This window comes from Rattus norvegicus, chromosome 2 (genome assembly GCF_036323735.1).
Source record: "Rattus norvegicus strain BN/NHsdMcwi chromosome 2, GRCr8, whole genome shotgun sequence".
NCBI classification, from domain to species: domain Eukaryota; kingdom Metazoa; phylum Chordata; class Mammalia; order Rodentia; family Muridae; genus Rattus; species Rattus norvegicus.
The window spans coordinates 246757710-246779910 of record NC_086020.1 but is presented as its reverse complement, the minus strand read 5'-3'; the positions used below and the strand labels follow the sequence as shown (position 1 = coordinate 246779910).

Sequence of the window (22201 nt, the reverse complement as noted above, 5' to 3'; positions counted from 1 at the left end):
TCCCACCTCCCATTATTATCTTTTAAATTCCCACTGAATCTCTCCTGGTTGTGCTACTGTAGTAAGCTCCAAATAAACCTCTCTGCTTATATTCTTGCCCTACCCACTGACACACTTCAGTGTGTCCTCTTTAAACATAATGCAGGTCACCAAAATCTGGGATGACTCCAGTTCACTCAAGAATATAAATCACAAACTCTGACTTCTATCGTTGTTACTCTCCTCCCCACAAACTTGTTCACTTTAAATACGGAATTAAATGCTGAGGTCAAGACTTTAAATGTACAACTAAGCTTACTCAGAAACTTAAGTTCAGAGGGAGCTGCTATTCAGAATTCTGAGTTAGATTCTAATGAAGAGAAACTTCTCAAGTCAAATTGTAGGGGTAAGGTTTCCGGGTTTCAGACTGAAATGTCTTCCTTAAATGTTGTTACTCTCTATGTCCTGTGTGTAAGGTTAAAAGAGATTAACCTGTAGTACCCATATGAACTACGAGCTCTATGAGAGAAAGACATAACGAGCCAACCAGCCAAAAGTGTGTTCATTCAATAAGAGGCTCTTCCCAATCTCTGGCAATCTCCTAGAAGCAAGTGAATACAACTGAGTGTGCCATTGCTGCCTAAAGGCGCTACTTCAGAACTGAGCCTGGGAAGATGGCCAACTGAAGGGCACAGGGTGGTCTGGCCCACCAGATACATCCCACAAGGCGGAGCCTGTGGTTCAGGGACCTGGTCTCCCTGGGAGGCTTCTGACAGGAATAGGAGCTTGGTGAGGGCAGGTCACCTCAGCATCTGGGTGGTAGATCCACTATCGTGGGAGGGTTGGTCTCCTCTGGCGCAGACGGGCTGTCAGACGTGGTAAAGCGGGAACCCACTGCTCCCGCGCAGCCCGGCACCGCTAGGTGCCCGCCCATCTGCCCCACAGAGCGTTGCCTAGGAAACGCCGCTTGCGCACGCTCACGCCATCCTAGCTTTCCAGGTCTCATGGCGCTTCCAGAGCCGCAGTGACGTGGCATGCACAGCGGAGGCGGGCGCGTGCGCGGTTTCGGAGTGCGCATGCGTGCTAAGTGGGCTCCCGGAAGTCGGCCATGGAGACTCTCCGGGAAGCCACCCTGCGGAAACTGCGCAGATTTTCGGAGCTGAGAGGTACCGCGGCGGAACTGAGTTCTCTGCTCCCTTGCACGGAGGGCTCCTTCGCAAGGACCCCGCGCCGCTTCCTGTTCGCTTCCTCTTCCTGTCCAGCCGGGCTTTCCCTTCTACCCCTCTGGCTTTCTGCGAGCCTAAATGTAGATGTGAGGAAGGAACAGGAAGAAAATTACTAACGGAAAGTAACACACCGCCTAACTCAGTGGTAGAAGTCAGTTTACCTTGTTTCTTCCCCTTTCCCAAGCCTTTGCGTGATTCCTGTTTATTCCTATGTAAGCTCTGTACGAAGGCAATCATGGCTTATTAAAATTGCTAATGTAAGTTTGGCCTTTAAAGAAAAAACAGACAGGTACTTGTCCTTCTCTGAACAGCTGTCTGGCAAAATTGTTATGTCTGACTTCCTAAAATGTAGGGGTTTACATTTGGATACCAGAATGATTGGAATTATTAAACCCTAGCTGACCTATCTGTCTCAGTCTATGACTCTTTGCCATCTCCTTCCTTCTTTCCCTCCCTCTCCCTCTTTTCCTCCTTCCTTACCCCGTCCTCCTCCCTCCCTTTCTCTCCCCATTCCTTCCTCCCTGCCTCTCCTTCCCCTCCCTCTCATTCTCTCTCATCTTGTTAAAACCCTATCTCTATTTTTGATGGTAGAAAAGAGGGTTCCGTTCTACTGCTTCCTTAAGTGCAATTTGTCATTTAAAGAGTTCATTGGGAAGTTTAATCCTGGGCTTTGTGTAGTATTTTGATTGTGTTTATCAGTTCAGTTTGATTATCATAAGTTAATACAAATATTAAAAGCCAGGGCTGGTGTTGCAAGCCTGTATGTTCATCTACGTGGGAGGCCCAGTCAGCAAGAAAGAGGTTCAGAACCTATATGGATTACACAGACAAATAGATGGTGATGAAGAAGGAGGAGGAGAAGATAGATAGATAGATAGATAGATAGATAGATAGATAGATAGATGGTGATGAAGAAGGAGGAGGAGAAGATAGATAGATAGATAGATAGATAGAGGAGGAGAAGATAGATAGATAGATAGATAGATAGATAGACAGACAGACAGACAGACAGACAGACAGTACAGGGCCAGTCTGTCAATTAGTGTAAGGGTCCATAATTCACTGAAGAATGATTCACCAAAGAATGATACCCCAGACTTAAATAGTATGCAAAGGCAAAGAGTGTTTTATTCGGCAAAGAGTGTTTTATTCTGCAGAAGTCAAGTATGCTGGGGTCTCCCATTGCCAAGATAGAGAGACCCTGAAGTGAACTTTCAGGCCCTATTTAAAGCACATTAGAGGCATTCTGGGGTAGGTGGGCTTTGTCTTATTCTGTCTCTAGTCTAGTGCAGAGGTGAGAAGTGGGGAAAGTACAGGACAGGAGTTCAATCTGTGACTGACTGTGAACCATCAATTGTCTCGACCTGAACAGTAATACGACACTAGATTAATTAATTAATTAGACAAATAAAGGACTGTGAATATAGCTTAGTGATAGAGCACTTCCCTGGCATGCGGAGAGCTCTGCCGTGGTTAGTTCCCAGTTCTATAGATAGATAGATAGATAGATAGATAGATAGATAGATAGATAGATAGATGAATGGATAGATGGATGAATGGATAGATAGATAATTCCCTATAGCTCTATAGATAGATAGTTCCCAGCTCTATAGATAGATAGATAGACAAATGATAGATAGATGATAGATAGATAATAAAAAAGAAAAATTATAAGCAACAATAACAAAAGACCACATTCCTAAATGATAAGCATAGAAGGAGTGGATCCTTGAGTTGAAATTTTTCAGCCAGGGACATTAAGGGCCTTGATTCACAAAATCTATCTTTAGATGCTAATGTCTGCTTTTTTTTTTTTTTTTTTTTTGCTGATGGTGGTGGCAGTGGTTGGTTGGTTGGTTGGTTGGTTAATTGTATCCCCTTATTTTCGGGAGATGGTAGTGATTATCGTTTTGTCTGCTTCTCTTTTGAAATAGGCAAGCTGGTAAGCTCGTAAAGGAAATTTTCTTGCTATTTTTCCAACAGGCAAACCTGTGGCAGCTGGAGAATTCTGGGATGTGGTTGCAATAACAGCAGCCGATGAAAAGCAGGAGCTCGCTTACAAGCAGCAGTTGTCAGAGAAGCTGAGAAGAAAGGAATTGCCTCTTGGAGTTCAATACCATGTTTTTCCTGATCCTGCTGGGACCAAAATTGGTATACATTTCAAGGGTTCTGAGCAAAATAATAATTGAATGATAAATTTTCTTTATCGTTTATAAAACTGTTTATCTCCACACATGGCCTTTAAAAACTTTAAAATCTGAAAATTAACTCTTAAAAACATAAAAGTCCAAATATAGGTTCTGAGCCACTATGACTTACAGGGAAACTTGTCCAGAAAGTTATTTAAAAGAATTCTTTTTCCTCCAGTATGATTCACACTGGAATTTGCTGGAGGTTCTCTTAAGGTCTTTACCAAATAGTCATTTCATGAAGTAGTTAGGTGAAGAAAACAAATCAGGAAACTGATGTATATACTTGGCCTCTTAGGACCAAATTACAGGATACAGACACACCAGGACCAGTAATTTAAAATACCTTAAAATATTTACTTAAACCCTGGTAAATTCAACTTTCTCATCATTGCAAAAAAGTCAATTATATTTCACCTTTGATTCCTTAAGGAGAGAACTGCAAATGTTTCTCCTACTGTTTTATTGTTAATCATTAAAAGAGGCCAACATTCATCTTTTATTTACTTATTTAATTGCTATGTTTAGATTGTAAATAGTATGATTTTATAAAAATTTATCCCTAAAATTGTGGCTCATGTGATAAGGAAAGGTCAAGCCTCTTCTAGGAACAGGATACGTGTACACAGCACTGACACTGTTATGATTTTCCACTGCTCATTTCATCGTCACAGGAAGAAGGCCAGCACCCATATGTCGTCTCCTCTATAGAGAATTAGGGATACAGTAGGTTAGCAGTACTTAACATATTTTGTACAACCAGGTTCTTACATTTAAAAAAACTCCAACTAGTGTGTCGGGTGTGTGGTGAGGAAGAGCCCATTAGGCACGTTGCGTGCTGACCACTGGGCATCAGTGTCCAGTCTGCAGTCACAGACCTTATCACTTCATGACATTGAGACACTATTAGCTTTACTCACTATGTTGCCTGACTAGCTGTTCATTTCCTTATTTACTGTAACTGATCAATTCTTCTTCCAATAACTTTTCAGTCTCCCTACCTCCTATTGACAAAATTCACATCTTCAAAATAGTAACCTCAATTATATCAAAATTCTCATAATTTTGTCTGAAGCAAAGTATGCTTTTGAATTGTTTTTAAGGAAATGGAGGATCGACACTTTGTTCCCTTCAGTGCCTAGAAAGCCTCTATGGAGATGAATGGAATTCTTTCAAGGTCCTGTTAATTCACTCCGGTAATTTACTGTTTACTTACTTACATTTGCCCTTGAGCTTTCTACCGTTGACACCTTTGTCTCCCTTGCAACGATTTCCCTTTTATTTTGTCTTGAAATTCACTGATGGTATTTTACTTGGGATATAAATACTCATTTTTTTCTTTTGTTATGTGCAGTTTGTAAATAGTAGAACTTTCACAAAATTTATGTTTAACATGGATTATTTATATCATCAACCTTCATGGATGTCTTTTCATTTCGATTTGTTTTACAAATAGAAAATTATTTTTACAAAACTCATGAAAATGTGAGCATTTCTTAGGAGCCTTGAGAGGACTTTCGTTGTGGAAGAAAATGGAGGGGATGATGGTGGTAGTGGTGGTGGTGATGAAGATGGTGATGACGATTACACTTTTGTCAAAATTTCTGCCTTGCATTTTCATCTGATTATTGACAGAAAAAAAGCTACAATGCTTAGTAGTTTTAAAAATGAAAGAAAAGGTGACAAAAATATGTGAAAGCATGTAGAGCATCTCAAGTGAGAAAAGTCAGAAGGACAGTATCAGAAGTGTAAGTTTAATACCTATAATTGTATGAAATCTTGGTTGCATAGAAACTTCTGCAGTTCATCTTTATATTCCAGGGAGCTGGTGAGAATTTTCCAAGGCTCAGCCTTAGCCCAGGACTTATAATTTAAAGTGTTCATATTCACAGCTTTAAAGATGCTTCCTTTAGATACATACACAGCAATATGCAACATTTGTCTCTGTACAAATGACATGAACAAAAGACGTCTCAGTCCTGCTTTCAAGAAAAATTAAGAATATAGAGCAATTCACTGTCTTGTAGAATCAAGGATTTATTATCAGTTTAGTAAAATTAGTTAGACTTAGAAAATAAATAGCAACACATAGAGTGGGCCCTCTGAATCCTGGCATTCCGTCCATCCCTTCAGATTCAGGCAACCAAGGACAGAAGTATTTGAGAGGAAATAAAAATGTCTCTATACCAAGCACGTAGCTTTTTATAATTCCTGAATATTTCTGCATAACCACTGTTTATATAAACATTACATTGTATTAGATTGTATAAATATATTTTCCAGTAAGGCAGGGTGAGCTACATGTAAATGCAGTGCCACTTCAGGGCAGGGAGGTCAGTGCCCTCAGACTTTGGTGTTGCCTACAATTGTGAACCAGTCTCTGTGGATGGGAGGAATAATTGAAGATAATTCTTTCAGTGAAAACTTTACTATTGCCTGGTCTTTGGAAAAAGGAAACAATGAAAATTATTTTCTCTCTTATATCTTGTATAATATATTTGTACAAAAGTGCTTTAAGTGTGTTCCTTGTTTCCTGGTGCCCCGCAGGACTTTAGTAATCCACAGGTGGTGACCGAAGCATGCTACTACCAGCATGAAGCAAGCTAGAGCAGACATTACACACGTCTCTCCACACTAAAAGGACTTAGGACAGTTACTGTGTTTGAGAGAGCATGTTTCAGGAATCAGGACATTATGATGTTCAATTTTGGAAGGGAAAAGCCAATTTAAATGAAAAGGTGGTATAAATTTTAAAAAGTGTACTGAAGTAAATTTGCCTTTACTTTCTTTAAGTGTGCTTTGTATGTTGAGACAGTGCCTCGTGAAGTGGATGTGGAACAGAAAGGTAGACTTTGAAACTGTTAGACTGCTCTCCCTGCTCTCTCACACCTTTCCTGTACAGTACATCCCTCAATACATGACTTAAGCATGTTTGGAGTATACTGTTAGAAGTGTACATGAAAGAGCAGTATTAAAGATGGCCCTTTGGAAGTTAGACAATGGATTCTGAACACTCGCTAGCCAGGCTCAGGGTGTCTTCAATTCATTTGCTGACCTAGGGTCTTTAAAATTGTATTACATCAGATTGCTATAAGGGAAACGGTTTTTGATTTTTTAAAGTCTAGACTTAATTATTCTACCCTGAATTTTGATTAGCTACTTAGTATTAAATATCTTCAGATATTATAACTGGTGCTACCAGATTTTGAAAGTCTATCAAAGAACATATTTTTAAATACTTTACAATTTTTATAGGTGGCTACAGTCAACGCCTTCCCAATGCAAGTGCTTTAGGAAAGATCTTCACAGCCTTACCACTTGGTGAACCCATCTATCAGATGTTGGAGTTAAAACTAGCCATGTACGTGGATTTCCCCTCACACATGAAGCCTGGAGTCTTGGTCACCTGTGCAGATGACATTGAACTGTACAGTGTTGGGGACTGTCAGTACATTGCCTTTGACCAGCCTGGCTTTACTGCCTTAGCCCATCCTTCCAGTCTGGCTGTAGGCACCACACACGGAGTATTTGTCTTGCACTCTGCCAGTTCCTTACAACATGGTGACCTTGAGTACAGACAATGCCACCGTTTCCTCCACAAGCCCACCATTGAAAACATGCATCAGTTTAATGCTGTGCAAAGACAAGGAAGCTTTGCTCAACAGGACTTCCCTGGAGGTGACACCGCGTGTCTTCCATTGCACACTGAGTATGTCTACACAGATAGCCTGTTTTACATGGACCACAAATCGGCCAAAAAGTTACTTGATTTCTATAAAAGTGTAGACCAACTGAACTGTGAAATAGATGCCTATGGTGACTTTCTGCAGGCACTGGGGCCTGGAGCAACTGCAGAGTATACCAGGAACACATCACATGTCACTAAAGAAGACTCCCAGTTGTTGGACATGAGGCAGAAAATATTCCACCTCCTCAAGGGGACACCACTGAATGTTGTTGTTCTTAATAACTCCAGATTTTATCACATTGGAACAACACAAGAATATCTGCTTCATTTCACGTCTGATAGTACGTTAAGGTCAGAGCTAGGCTTACAGTCCATAGCTTTCAGTGTCTCTCCAAGTGTCCCTGAATCCTCCAATGAAACAGCCTGTATCATTCACAGTATACTGGATTCAGGATGCTGTGTGGCCCCTGGCTCAGTTGTAGAGTATTCTAGACTGGGGCCTGAGGTGTCCATTGGGGAAAACTGCATTGTCAGCAGCTCTGTCCTAGCAAACACTGCTGTACCGGCATATTCTTTTGTGTGTTCTCTAAGTGTGAGGACAAATGGACTCTTGGAATATTCTACCATGGTGTTTAGTGTGCAGGACAACTTGAAAGGCAGTGTTAAAACCCTGGAAGATATAAAGGCACTTCAGTTCTTTGGAGTCTGTTTCTTGTCTTGTTTAGACATCTGGAACCTTAAAGCTACAGAGAAACTGTTCTCTGGAAGTAAGAGGAACCTGAGCCTGTGGACTGCACGGATTTTCCCTGTCTGTCCTTCTCTGAGTGAGTCAGTTACAGCATCCCTTGGGATGTTAAGTGCTGTAAGGAGCCATTCACCATTCAGCCTAAGCAACTTTAAGCTGATGTCCATCCAGGAAATGCTTGTCTACAAAGATGTACAAGACATGCTAGCTTATAGGGAGCAAATTTTTCTAGAAATTAATTCAAATAAAAAACAATCTGATTTAGAGAAATCTTAAATTGAACATATTTTGTCTGTAAACAAAATTGAAAATGCAGATATTTTTCTATAGACCTCTGACTTTTTGTTTAGTAAATCAATATAATAAAAGTTATATTAATAAAAAGCGTTGTAGCTTGGTAATGAATAAGGTATGGCTGAGCACTTCAGCTGGAAGGACATTCTGGGACTAAAGTCAGGAAAGCGATGCTGTTTCAGATGTTTGCATCATCTTAATTTTGCTTTTTGGGTGAAGGTCCATTTACGGGCACTGTTTGGTTCACAGAATAAATACTTCTGATCTATGGGATGATTTTCTAAACATACCTTTACAGTTTTCCTATCTTCTTTTGGAATTTGGACCAATAAAGTTCTAGGTGATATTGATGATTATATTACTTTACTTCTCACAGTGAGACACATCTAACAATACATTGTTAGAAATTCCTAAAAGAAATATCATTATTTGAGGTTTTCTTTCAAGATTTTTTTCTAGTTTTATGTGTACGAGTGCTTTACTTGCATGTATGTTTGTGCACCGCATGCTTGCTCTGCCCATAGAAGCTAAAACAGCTGTTCTCAACCTGTGGGTGGTGACCTTTTTGGGGATGAAACAATCTTTTGAGGGGTAACCTAAGACCACTGGAAAATAAAATATTCGCATTGCGATTTATAACAGGAAAATTACAGTTAAGAAGTAGCAACAAAAGTAATTTTACAGTTTGGGTCACCACAGCCTTAGGAACTGTTTTTAAAGGATGGCAGCATCAGGAAGGTTGAGAACCACTGGTCTAGAAGAAGGCATTGGATCTGTTGGAATCAGTTATAGATGGTTACAACCTCCATATTGTTTAGTCTGCAAGTCAACTTTAGTCCTATGAAAGTGCTATAAAATGATGTTTGTGCCTCACTGATCTTGCCAAAATGAGATTAAAATGTACGTGTGTGTTATTCTTATACACTTGAACATGGGGTGCCATATTTTATAAACTACATCACTGATCTATTGCACTGGAAAATGCATACACACAGTATGCGGTTGTCTGCTCAGGAGGTGGTAGGAATAGTTGAGAGCCAGTGCTCACTCAGCGTGGACATTACTTTATCCTCTCCTAATTAATCCTTCAACAAGTCTCTTGACAATGAGCATTTGCCTTACATCGTTTTGTGTCCATAGTGGTAGTGATGCTGTGGACAAGCAATTGGCCCAAAGACAGGAAATTCCAATAGGAAATCTGAGGTAATACTCAGATCATAACAGGTAGAATTCCTGGTTATATGCATCTATTTTGAAATAAACACATTAGTGGAATGTCTTTAGGTTGAACTTGAATCGAGGCGAGACTTATACTTAAGGAAACTGTAATATCTACTGTGACATATTACTTATATGTAAGTTTTCATAAAAATATATGATAAACAAGATATCTATCAAACCCCTCTTTATTATTTATAATGAATATGTATTTAACCTTTTGAGGTTCTAGACAATAAAGCAAAGTATACGTGATGATATTTGACAGTGATTGATTTACAGGGATTTCAAAGGATGTTGAATGCTATTAAATGTTCAAAACTAAAGTCCCATCAAGTATTAGAATTATGATTGCATGTTCCAAAAAAATCTATTATTAATAAAGAATACCATCACTTCCTTGCATACTTGAATTTTTTTATTATTATAGATTTCTTACAGGTGCATTTAGACAAAATATGTATCATTTCTCTGTGCATATATACATAAAGGAACAAATAACATACAATGTACACATATAATCAAAACATTTCACCATTTTAGAGTCCAGCTCCTACGCTCCTGAAGTACTCAGAAGTCAACTTATATTTGTTGGTAAATACCTGTTATATGAGTACCATTGTGACTTCAAAGGTATTGACAAGGCTGCAGTTTACACATTTTTTTATTCTTTAGAAATTCTTATATGTATACAATGAATATAATCGTGTCTATCCTGCATCCCCCAACTTTCCCATCCACATACCCTTAACATAAGTCCCTTCCAGTTTTATGTCTCTTTGCTTTAATAAACTACTAAGTCCAGTTAGTGCTTCTCATGTATACATGGGTATGGGGGTCATCCACTGGAACACATCTATCAGTGGTCACATTCTCAAAACAGAATAATTCTCATTCCTCTAGAAACTGTTCACTCCAATTTACTCCCTAAAAAATAATGGGTCCTAAACATTGTCTATGTTCTCTGAGAGAGTCTTTCCCATCCTTCTGCTCTTACATTTTCCTCAGACTCTTCATAGACACTTCTGAGCCTTGCTGGGAAGGGGTTGGTATACATGTGCGATTTAGACATGAGTACTTGTTCTTTTGTTTTCAGCCCCTTGATCAGATATACATCTCCTTCCTGCTCTCAGTGTGACACCAAAGCATTAAATTCTGTTTTTCCTCACATTGGTCTATATACATGAAAATTTCTGATTGTGTACTTCTGTGTAATAAAAAGACAAGCTATCACAGTCTGGTTGGAAAGCACCAGTTCTGCTCCTGGCACAGTTACCTTTTATCTACATGTGCAAAAATAGACAAAACTTAGCATGTGGCCAATTTGGCAGTAGTTTGGCTGACCACCATTTTGAGCCAGGGAAGATTTTAAGGTAAATGAGTAATAAAATCTGCAGATTCCACACTGCATTGGTATTGTAAAATTATGGTCAAAGGAGGATACTTGTGAAGAATAACTAACACCATCCAGGTACAGGGTCCTGGTGATACCCAGGCCTAAAGATGTCAGTCAAAAGGCACCATCGCCCATGCAGTGGCTAACACTGTTTCCTTTGGGCTGTTTGGGTCAGTGGTCTATGGTTTGAAAGTTGCCAGGTGCAATGATCTCTAAATCATTCAACATGAATATTGCCATACAGACAGCACCTTGCCAATTGCAGTAGCCTGCTGTAGTCCTGTTCATGTCTTTCTTGGCCATGTGTGCTGTGGTAATTCAACTGTGATTTTGTGTAGTTCTGAGGCAATCTAATTTCATGTTTGTTTGTTTATTTTTAAGTAAGTAAGGAAGTCCGGCTTGTGCTGCTCCTGCTATGTAGTGTTGGACCATCTGCTAGAAAACACCCTAGGATCTGTGCTCTTCTGTACTCCCAGACGCTGTGTTCCTGACCTGCTTGTTGAATCTCCAGGTGCCCTCAAAGCTTTCAGAATCTTCACTCATACCTTAGTAGCACATGTACAAAATGTATTGTTCAACAGCTTCCACTCTAAAATGTGTGAGTGGTCCTGGTTAACTTGAATGTATCATTCTCTTGCCCAGAAAATAGTTAAAGCATTTACATCTTGTGGCAAAAATCTTTCAGAACACAGCTAGGTTGACTCAGCTGCTCATCCCATTGACTATTTGAGGAATGCTGTGCAGCGCAATGAAGTTTTACGTGACTTGTTTTCTTCCTATTGCTTGTTGCATTGGGGTTTGGAAAAGTAAATTATAGCCACAAATATGCTGTTTTTCAGAGGGGTTTCAAAGTAGCTTTAGTAAAGCTTCAAAAACTACAAAATATGATTGTGTTTACTAATGACCTGACTACAAATTCTAATACACTGCCTTACTTGGAAAATCATGTATTAAAATTTTTCTAATTGCACATATCTAGAATCAACTTTATTAAAGTTTAAGAAGAAATTATGATTGGTTAAAGTTGGACAAACTTCTAATAAACTCAAACCTAATTCAATGAAGAGCTTTTAACAGAAGCTGCCCTCTGAAGAAGGAGGTAGAAAAATAGCTTTAATGACCTTTTACAACTAGTGCCTAACACACACATGCACACACACACACACACACACACACACACACACACACACACACACACATATACCATGAGTTCGACAAAAGAAGTACCAATTTGTGAAGAGTTTAAATGCTTCTTATTCTATCTCTAGACTGCACCAGTTCTGTGACATGCTATACAAACCTGAGGACTTGAGTTTGATCCTCTGAACCAATGGCAGAAGAAGAGAACTGATCCCAACAAGTTATCCTCTGACCTTTACACATGCTGTAGCACACATATAACCTCAAACACCACACATGTACACACACACACACACACACACACACACACACACACACACCACTAATGATCAGTAATAAAATGGACCATGCCATTTCCTCAGGATATATTCATTTGTGTATTTTTTTCCAAATTTTTGAAGTTGTCTACTAACTAACAGATCTAATACCAAATTTTAGATTTAGATAAGCACTTGTCTGTACCGTCGCCCATCCCCACTAGAAAAATTGTCTTCTGTATAATACTAATTCCAATGAGCTTTTCAATGTATATAAGTGAGCCAAACATCCACAGAATTAATCAAGGCAAATTCCAAGGCTTCATCCATGACTAACATACATTATTTCAGCTGTTTCACATAGTTCTTCAGGCAGTCTACTCTCTAGAAATCACAAACTCCGACCACTTTTTTCTATTACTGAGCTGTAATCATTACCAAATCTAATTATACAGACCTTTTTATAAGTAGCATGATCCCTTCAACACAGTAATAATAAACTTACTGACCTTTTATAATTGTGCATGAAGACAAAATTATAGAGATTACAAAAGTAAATATTTTAAAACATGGACATTGAGTTGTATTGAATACTGAGAAGAAAAAGTCTGACTTTGCTGGTTTGATCTGCCTTTAACGCTACTTATCTCTGTTAAAGAGTGCCTTTAAGGATGGGAGTCTTATCAGTGGTTTTTTTGTTATAAACTTGTGCCTGGTGATGGTCTGAAACCTCTTCCCCATGTACATTGTGTGTGTGTGTATGTCTGTGTGTGTGTGTGTGTGTGTGTGTGTGTGTGTGTGTGTGTGTGTGTGTTTGCAGACAGTATAACCATATGCTAGCTAGAACTTTGTTAGTGTTAGGGCCTAGGTTAAATATTAAGGCCTATGTAAAATGTTAAGGCCTAGGAAACAGTTACCTGGCTAGCCTTCCAGGAAACTTTCTCATATGTTTCTGCTGATACTAGGAAACTTTCTAATGCCAAGACTGTTTATATATTCTGTTATGTGCTGTGCCTTTGGAGACCAATCATGATAGAAATCAGTAGAGCTGTTTTATATAGTTACCCACAATAAGTTTGGACCTAAACTAACTACCCACCAGCACTTTCTGCACCTGGGTATAAACTTTTATGGTAAAGGCTGCCCCCTGGGATGGATCCCAACATAAAAGAGACAACTGTGCCAATATAAGAAACTATCTGGAATATCGAGTGAACTTTAAGTTTCTAAGACCTCCCTGGGAACTGACATCCAATTTGGCAGAAAGAGACATGTATGTGGGTAAAGAGACATGACATCCTGGTTGGCTAGTTATGACATGAATGTTAGACAAGATCCATTTAGGTAGACAATTTAGGACACGCATATTAAACAAGGCAAGTCCCCTGCCATAGTTGACTACCCTAATCAATAGGAGCTAGATAAGTGTACTACAAAGAAAAGACATGTTCCTAGGAAAATCCCTCTATCCCTAAATCTTGATTGGTGGAATAACTTGGTACAAATGTTTGTGGATTCAGGGCTTAAAAGTCCTATAGGACTCAGGATCATGGCTCATTTCCCTAATCTGGACCATGGCCCTGGTCAATTAGTCCTGGGGCATTTGCTCAATAAACTATCCTCGTCTGACTGAAATCGGTGTTCATGTGGTTTTTGAGGCAATTTCTGGACCCCAACAGTTAGATACAAGAAATATTACCTTAGACTATACTAAATCCCAGGGATATAGAAAAATTTTAAGCCAACATTATGTCTATTCTGATCAAATCCAGAGATATAGGTCTGTGTGATCCTGCTAGAATACAGACATGCCATGTACTGTTTGACTGTAAAACCATTCCAGGGAGTTTAAGGTAGAGTAGACTGAGACCTGGAGACTCACTGGGCAAATACCTGAGACCTGACACTTCATTCCCTGCCAGATTCCTAACCTGGAACCTGTGCCATGCTCCTCACATAAAAAAAAATAATAACAACATGTTCTATGGTCACATAGGCCCAAAATAGCGTTTTCCATGCTAATGAGGTACCTGACGGTTTAGCCAATAAGCTCCCTTTCCCAGACATTCATTCCTGCAAAAGATATTTAATCACAGGGTCATCCTGAGAAGTGGGTGTGGCACATTATGCATCCATTTTCTGCCACAAATAACCAATAAACTGCTTAGAACCATGGACTATCTCATTCATCAAGCTCTGTCCCCCAATAGGCATGGGATTAGGGTAGTCAAACTACCAGTGTCCAGCCACAGGGCAGAGTTGGACCAGCAACACACCTCTAATCCCCTGGCTGGAATACAGACATGCCCTTAGTGTGTATTTACTTACATACTTTTAGTCCTAAACAATAATATCTAATTGAGGGACAGACAGCCTGATGAATCAGAGAAAGACTTTAGAGAATGAGTAAGAGATAGGATGTGTTCAACTCTCAGGAGAACACCCACTTTAAAGGAGCATGGAGAGAATGGAGTGGAGTTCAACTGAGTGGAATTCTGTTCAATTCTATATAGTCAGTGTAGTGCAAACAGTTGAGTTCAGTTGAGAGGAGTTCTTTGGTACAGGCAGTTGAGAGTCAGCTAGGGTCAGTTGGGAGTCAGTGCAGTGAGTGCAGTGCACTGGAGTTGAGTTCATTAACAATTCCATGCAGTTAAGTGTAGGTCAGCAGAGGCAGTTGAAGCCAGAGAGTAAGAAGCAGCTAGAAGATTAGAACAAATAAGTTCGTCTGATAGCAAACAGAACAATTCGGTGAGAAGCTAAGAGAAGCTAAACTGAATCAGTCAGCTTGGAGAGGAGTTCGAGCCAGAACAGTTAAGTTGAACCAGCCAGCCAGAGTTCAGAAAGAACTAGAAAGGGTAAGCTTATTCAGAAGTAAGTCTTGAATATGACAATTATATCTGGTGAATAAAAGTTACTTTGCCCAAGAATGTCAAGAGCTCACAAGTGTCTGGAATTCTTGGATGTATTCTCTCTTTCTCTCTCTCTCTCTCTCTCTCTCTCTCTCTCTCTCTCTCTCTCTCTCTCTTCCTCTCTCTCTCTCTCTCTCTCTCTCTCATACACACACACAGACACACACACACACACATGCACACACACACAAACACCATAGCTGTAAACACATGTGTTAATGAATTGGTTCTTCAGGGACTTGGCAAGTGTTTCTTTCACAGTTCTGGGACTCTCCTGTTTATTGCGGAGTGTGTAAATCTGAAAGATTTTTTTTTTATACCTGATATACGCCACATTCTCCTAATAAGATGAAACATTTTCACATAAATAATATTTGCAGCAGGTTGCTTAGAATAATTTGAGCTATGGAGGAAAGCAGTAAGAGAGAAAAGGATATAGACCAGCACAAACAGCACATAACTGATTGTTCACCATTCTCATTATAGAGACTATAGCCACTGGTTGCTTTTCTGTAATCCAAACCTTCTGTAATCTACACCCTTCTCCTTGACAATTTTTCTCTTTCTTCACTTAGCCAATCCCTGTAACTAAACAAGCACACATTTAATAACATCCCTTAGAAACGAAACTGTTCTGATACTAATAGATTCTTCTTTCTCTCTTACTTTAGGCCATTGATTCTCAACCCCTTTGTAGCCGCATATCAGATAGATTGCATATCAGATAATTACATTACGATTCATAACAGCAGCAAAATCACAGTCAGCAAGTAACAATGAAATAACCTTATGGTTGGTGGTCCCCGCGACAGGAGGAACTGCACTAAAGGGTCATACCATTAGAAACGCATAGACTGCTTTAGCTTATTGTCACACATCCACACTGGAAGGGATTCTCAATAGAACCAAGTGCTTTGCATTTCCACGATGCCCTTTCCCTACTTGCAGACCCACGCTCACAGATGATGTTTAACCTGAAGTGTAAAATATGCCCCTGTGGTCATCATTTCACTGCTCCTCCCATCAGTGCTGCAAACTCTTTCTAGATAACTGGACTTGTTTACTGAAGGATGATAATCCCTCTAGAAACAGAAGAGCTGTCCTTAAGCTGAACTGAATGATTGCTATTGGTAGTAAGTATCCTATGGAAGGAATTTTAGGCAATAAAACCAATGAAGGCTTATTTTTCATCAACTATATTTAAGATATTATGGTAAGAAATGCCACAGGGCCACTGTGTCCCAAATACAAATGTTAGTGTGACTTCAGAGAGGCTACAACTTCTGAAATTGGTTCTACAGATACAGCACATTGTGTTACTTCTACACATACAGCATATAGTGTGACTTCAGAAAGGCTACAACTTCTGAAATTGGTTCTACAGATACAGCACATTGTGTTACTTCTACACATACAGCACATAGTGTGACTTCAGAGAGACCACAACTTCTGAAATTCGTTCTACAGATACAGCACATTGCTCGTAAACTTATCTTCAATTTTGAAATTTTAAGGAATATTTTTTACTTTTCCAAAAGCATAATTTAACAATAATGTTCAGTTGAATGTACAATTTCTTTGTAACAGTTCCTTCTTATGGGCAAGAATACCATTTCCTCCCTGTTCATTGTTCTTTGGCTGTACTACTGGACTAATCTCACAATTCCACAAATTGTTAATATTTTCCAAATAAATAATTTTCAAAAACCCTTTTACAACTCTTCAGCAGTCATTTCTGTGCTTCCTTTATGCTAAAGTCCCTGGAAGAGATGATCTGAACTCCTGTTCACTCTCCAGCACTATTCAGGTGCTTAGTCCTTGTGGTGGCTTGAATGAGATGGTCGCCGATAGACTCATGTATTTGAACACTTGGTCTCCAGTTCATGGTGCTGTTTGGGGAAGTTTGGGGTGTAAATGTGTCCTTGTTGGAGGAAGTCTGTCATTTGGAGGTTTTGAGGGATTAAAAGCTGACAGCCTCTCCAATACTCTCTCTGCTTCAAGCTTGTGGTTTAAAATATGAGCCCCTTGCTTCCTGTTCCTGGCCACCATACCTGATACTTTCCATCATGTCTTCTTATCATGGTGGACTTTTAACCTTTGGAACCATAAGTCCCAATACATTCTTCTATAAATTGTCTAGGTCATTTGTTATATTAGTAACTGAAAAGTAATTAACACAGCCCACACTTATACAACCACAGCTATTCTGAATTTCTCTGAGATTCCCAGTGCTGTCCTTGATTAGCATATAGCATATCATCATGCATATATCTCTATTGGCTTCTTCTTCTTCCTCTTGTTTTCCTCCTCCTCCCTCCCCTCTTCTCCCTCCTACTTCTCCTCTTCTCCCTCTCCTTCTCTCCCTCTTCCTCCTCCTCTCCTTCTTGTTCTTCTTCTTCTCCTCCTCCTTTGTATTTTCTCTAGCATTTATTCTCCAGGTGATTCCAGAGTAAGAAATACTACTGAATATTTCCCAAGGACATTAGTCATCCACTGAAGTCTCTAACTAGATTCCTCCTTCTCCTGTTGCCTGGTATCACAGAAAGGCAACAACCATCACCTGTACTTGAATTTATATACTCACAATCACCTTTAGAAATTGTTTTTACATACATGTGCTAACATTTTTCACATTAGTATTTATAGGTATCAATGTATAAGTCCATATTAAAATACAATCTTATGAACCGTGAACACACACAACTGTATTTCATTTATCCCCATGGACTTCATTTATTCCCAGTAATTCCTCTCAAACAAAGTAAGGAAGCCAGCTTTATGTTTGTCCTAGATTCTGCAAGGAAATCAATGGTATTTCAAGAACTTTGTGTAGGAGTCGAATTTGTTGAAATCTGGGATAAAAAAATGTTGAGTCTCCTTATGCTATCTAGCATGGAATTCACTACGTAGACCAGGCTGACCTTGAAGCTAAAGAGATCTGCCTCCTGCTCTACCACAAGTAATAGAATGAAGGCTGTGTGCCATTATGCCTGGACTCCTGAAATAACTTTAATAAGGAATATTCAAGCAATGTGTCTGGAGGACAATTTACTAAACTTTCCCCAAGAGGTTCTTGTTTTATGTAATAAATAGAAAGGTACGATGACTACAGGCCAGGATTTCTGAAAATTGTATCTGGGATATATTTGTAACTATGAGAAAGCAACACAGTTCTTAAAGGGCGTGCTCAGAATTAACACCACACACAGTATTGAGTAGGACTACCCATAAGAGAAGAGAAGATGGAACAATAGTCCTGCTTCACAGATCACAGCGGGGAACCCTGCTACAAGACTGAAACATAGAGTTCAGAATCCATATGGCATACCACTATAGAGCACATGGGCCAGGGAGTCCCTTGTGGCTGAGGCTCTCTGTTTGGGGCTCATCTTCCTATAGCATTGCAGTGGCTAAGATCACTTTCCCTATGGAAGGATATGGGTACCATGCAAGTGTCCATCCCGGCTTACAAAGCCCAGCTCCATTCCATCACAGTTTCATGTGGAGCTATTAAAAAATGCTTGTTCTTACAATAGGAACTGAGCCGCAATAGCTTGAAATAATCATATAACACTGTCCCTGTGATAGTGGACTCGGTCTGCAATAACAGAGAAGGACTCACACTTCAGTAAATGTGTCAATCACTGACTTAGAGAAGCAATATTTTATGATACTGCCACAAATCTACACAATAATTCCTAGTTCCAGATTTCACTTTTGACTAGCTGAAAAAGCTAAAATATTCATAAATTCACATGAAGCCAGATGGCTTCCCACTAAAGATGCAATTTGAATGATCTCTTTACATTATTTATTTGAAGAAGTGCACAAAATACACCATCATCATGGTACAGACTGCTAATAAGTTTGTTGAAGAAAGGAATCAAGGAATAACAGGTGTCCAATGATAACCATATTTTAAACTGAACCTTGATTTCACAAGTATCTGTGAATTACAATAAAATCAATGTAGCTATTTCTATTAGTTCCTGAGATATTCAGAATACAAAATAATGTGTTTAAGAGAGACAAGAGTTTAACTTTTCAGTCAAGAATTTTTAATATTTAAGTTTTTCATCATTAAAATTAAATTTTAATTTTTAAACAATTTTATCTGGTCTCTAAAATTTTACATGTATAACAAAAAGGAAAAAGGTATTTCTTGTTAACTTGACAGTTTTGAAGAATGTCCACTTTTTCTTTCTCAGGCTCATGGAATCTGAATGGAATCTCATGGAATCTGAAGCAAACAAGTGATCCTCTCTTTGGAGGTAATTCTGTGCATGTGTTCTGCAGAGCAGAATGAAATTTCTGTTTGCACTCACAAGGTTTTGTTCTTATGTGCATGTGTGTGTACGCATGTGAATTTGGAAGCCAGTGATCAAGTCCAGAGAACATCATGTACCTCCTGTAAGTTGGTTGTCACACCCTTAGCCTGGAGCTCACTGGTAAACACCAGGATGGCTGACCAGCAGACCCCAGGGGTTCGGTGTCTCCACCTCCCCAGGGCTAAGACTCTGAGATTGCAAAAGGCCTCTGCTTGAAGCTTTTATATATCAATGCTGGAGATCAGCCTTGGATGTTCGTGCATTTTAGGAGAGCACATTACCGCTTGAGCCCCATCTGCAAGTGCCCAGGAGTTTTGATATACAGCTGATGTGTCCTCTTTAGATATTCCCCTTCCATGTACACACACACACACACACACACACACACACACACACACACACACACACATATATATATATATATATATATATATATATATATATATATATATATTCCATGTGCACATACATACATATATATCTATCACACACATACACACACACACACACACACACACACACACACTTTACATCTTTTTAAGCCTTATAATCAATCACCATTGTGTTATAAACTTCTCTAGAGAGTTCTGTGGCCAGGGGTCAGCATTTGTCTGGTTCTGCTACTCAGCTTATGGAATCATTTCTCAAATGTCTGGTTGTTACCAAGATTCATTGCTCTTGGTTAATCATATTCTAGAAGTTCTGTATGGCCCAACATACATGAACCAGCTGATGTGTTTATAAAAAGATAAAGAGAAGGGGCATTATGCTCTATGGAGGTGTGGTGAGGTATGGGAAAAGGGGTGCCTCAGCGGGCCCATGCTCAGCATCCCTTCCCCCTGAGGGACCAGCCACATGAAGGTATAGTATAGAATAGACTTTATTCAGGGCATGGGGAGGGCAGTTAAGAGGGTAGTAGGCAGGGCGGGGAGGGAGAGAGGGAGAGGAAAGGAGTAGTAGAAGAGTAGAGACCAGCCATAGCTCTCAGAAAGAAGTGGGGAGGGGAATGGGGAGAAAAAGGACAAAGGGGGAAGAGGGTAAAATCAAGAGAGCAAGAGAGTACCAGAGAGTGAAGAGGGGGCAAGCAGCCCCTTTTATAGTGTGAGGCATACCTGGATGTTGCCAGGTAACTGTAGGGGTAGAGCTTAGACAGAATGCTAGCACCAGCTCACAGAGATTTTGTATTTGCTTCTAGCTGGAAACTGGAGACTCACGGCTCCTTGCTAACAACCTTAGAGTAATTTAAACCAGATATGCTTCTTCATCCACCAAGTCCTTCAAACCTGGGGGAAATCTGTAATGACTGTGATTTACCAATGATGTTTTGGAGTCCTTGATTTACTTTTCCTTTCTTTATCTGTCTCTAAACCAAGGCTACCTGCTCCATAGTACATTTTGATTGGGATAAAGGATAACAGGCTAACTTCTGGGTGAACTCTGAGATACATTCTTAAGGAGCTCAATTGAATATGTAAAAATTGTTTTCTGAGAATATGCTGACTCAGAGTTCTATGCACTCCCTGATTTTGCAGAATGGAAGCCTCAAATTGTTTTTGGAAAACCCCTAGGGCAAAGACCTAGTCCATATTTCAAACACATTCCTGATTTTGAGTTTATCCTATCGTGATTTGCACATAAAACCTGATTTAGTTTTCTGTCTTCTGTAACCATGATGAGTTTTATAGTTTACACAGTGGGAAGAAAAATCCATTCTCATTATTTTAAACACCAAGCTATTGTTTTGTTGACTAGTTGGTTATATTCTCTACTGATGGGATTTCTTTGTTCATAAAATTTTGTGAAAGGGATTGTGTTACTGACTGATAAATTTATAGGCGTATTATATACATGGAGTGCCATGACCTAAAATGTTGCATATTTGAATGGAATAAAGAAAAGGATCAAGGGGCTGGATCTGATGCCCTCTTCTGGTATTTCTGAAGACAGTGACAGTGAACACTGAGGATAGTATGGTCCAGAGACAGGCCTAAAGCAGGATCCAGCTCAAGGGGGGCCCCAAGGCCTGACACCATTACTATGGAGGCGGCTATGGAGAATTCACAAAAGGGAACCTATCATGGATGTCCTCCGAAAGATCCAACAGGCAGCTGAAAGAGTCAGATGCAGATATGTGCACCAAACCAATGGACAGAAGCCACTGACCCCTCTGTTGAATTACGGAAAAGCTGGAAGAAGCTGAGGGGATCCTGAAGGGCAACACTGTAGGTAGACCAGCAGTCTCAATTAACCTGGGCCCTGAGATCTCTCAAACACTGGATCACCAGCCAGGCAGCATACACCAGCCGAGATGAGGCCTTTAACAGCAGAGGACTCCCTGGCCTGAGTTCAGCCAGAGAAGATGCACCTAACCTTCAAGAAACTGGAGACTCCAAGAGAGTTTAAAGGTCTGGTGAAGTGGATGGGGTGGGGACATCCTCATGGAGACAGGAGGAGGTGTGGGACGTGGAACAGTCAGAGGGTGGATTGGGAAGGGAATAAAATCTGGAATGTAAAAATAAATAAATAAATAAATAAATAAATAAATAAATAAATAAATAAATGAGTCAAAGTTGTAGCCCCTCCCCCTCTGCTTCCATGTAAATTAAAATGTATCACAGATTAGACAGTCCACCTGCCTGATGCCTGGTAGATAGCGGTACAACACTTTAAATCTTCTCCAGAGGAAGTCAAAGCAGCATATCAAGACAGAAATTGTGTTCAAAGTATAATTTTTAGGCTAAAAAATGAATTTATATAATTTCTTCAAAAGCAAGGTCATATAAAATAGATAAATCAGATAGACACTAGTATAGACTGACTTCAAAAATCAAA

At 39.6% G+C, this 22201-nt stretch overlaps 2 protein-coding genes across 10 annotated transcripts in view; one reads left to right on the top strand and one right to left on the bottom strand.

Annotated features, from left to right (window-relative positions):
* The window catches only part of Lrriq3 (leucine-rich repeats and IQ motif containing 3), a 92526-nt gene extending 91374 nt beyond the window's left edge, over positions 1–1152 (bottom strand). For 2 of the 3 annotated variants that reach the window (XM_063282410.1, XM_039102961.2), the window contains exon 1: positions 784–1152. The gene's annotated coding sequence lies outside the window, so the exon portion shown is untranslated. The remainder of the gene's footprint in view (positions 1–783) is intronic. The other variant, NM_001024307.1, reaches the window with a different exon arrangement.
* Fpgt (fucose-1-phosphate guanylyltransferase) lies at positions 1015–21929 on the top strand. Of its 7 annotated transcripts, none has more exons than XM_063281982.1 (5): positions 1015–1145; positions 3189–3356; positions 4498–4590; positions 19250–19312; positions 21313–21929. In XM_063281982.1, exons 1-5 carry the CDS (start codon positions 1088–1090, stop codon positions 21330–21332), a joined length of 402 nt encoding a protein of 133 aa, XP_063138052.1. In that variant the 5' UTR covers positions 1015–1087; the 3' UTR covers positions 21333–21929. The 7 variants fall into 7 exon arrangements, with proteins under 7 accessions (XP_063138052.1, XP_063138051.1, XP_038958416.1 ...); NM_001389223.1 differs by having other exon boundaries at positions 1063–1145; positions 20565–21925; XM_063281981.1 differs by lacking the exon at positions 21313–21929 and having other exon boundaries at positions 19250–19368.
* The last annotated feature ends 272 nt before the right edge of the window (positions 21930–22201 follow it).

Bases quoted from the DNA above. Each gene is read 5' to 3' on its own strand.
- Fpgt (NM_199494.2), top strand. From the start codon at position 1,088: ATGGAGACTCTCCGGGAAGCCACCCTGCGGAAACTGCGCAGATTTTCG. The intron at 3,357-4,497 runs GTATACATTTCA...ATTGTTTTTAAG, and splicing joins TCCTGCTGGGACCAAAATTG to GAAATGGAGGATCGACACTT. The intron at 4,591-6,649 runs GTAATTTACTGT...CAATTTTTATAG, and splicing joins GGTCCTGTTAATTCACTCCG to GTGGCTACAGTCAACGCCTT.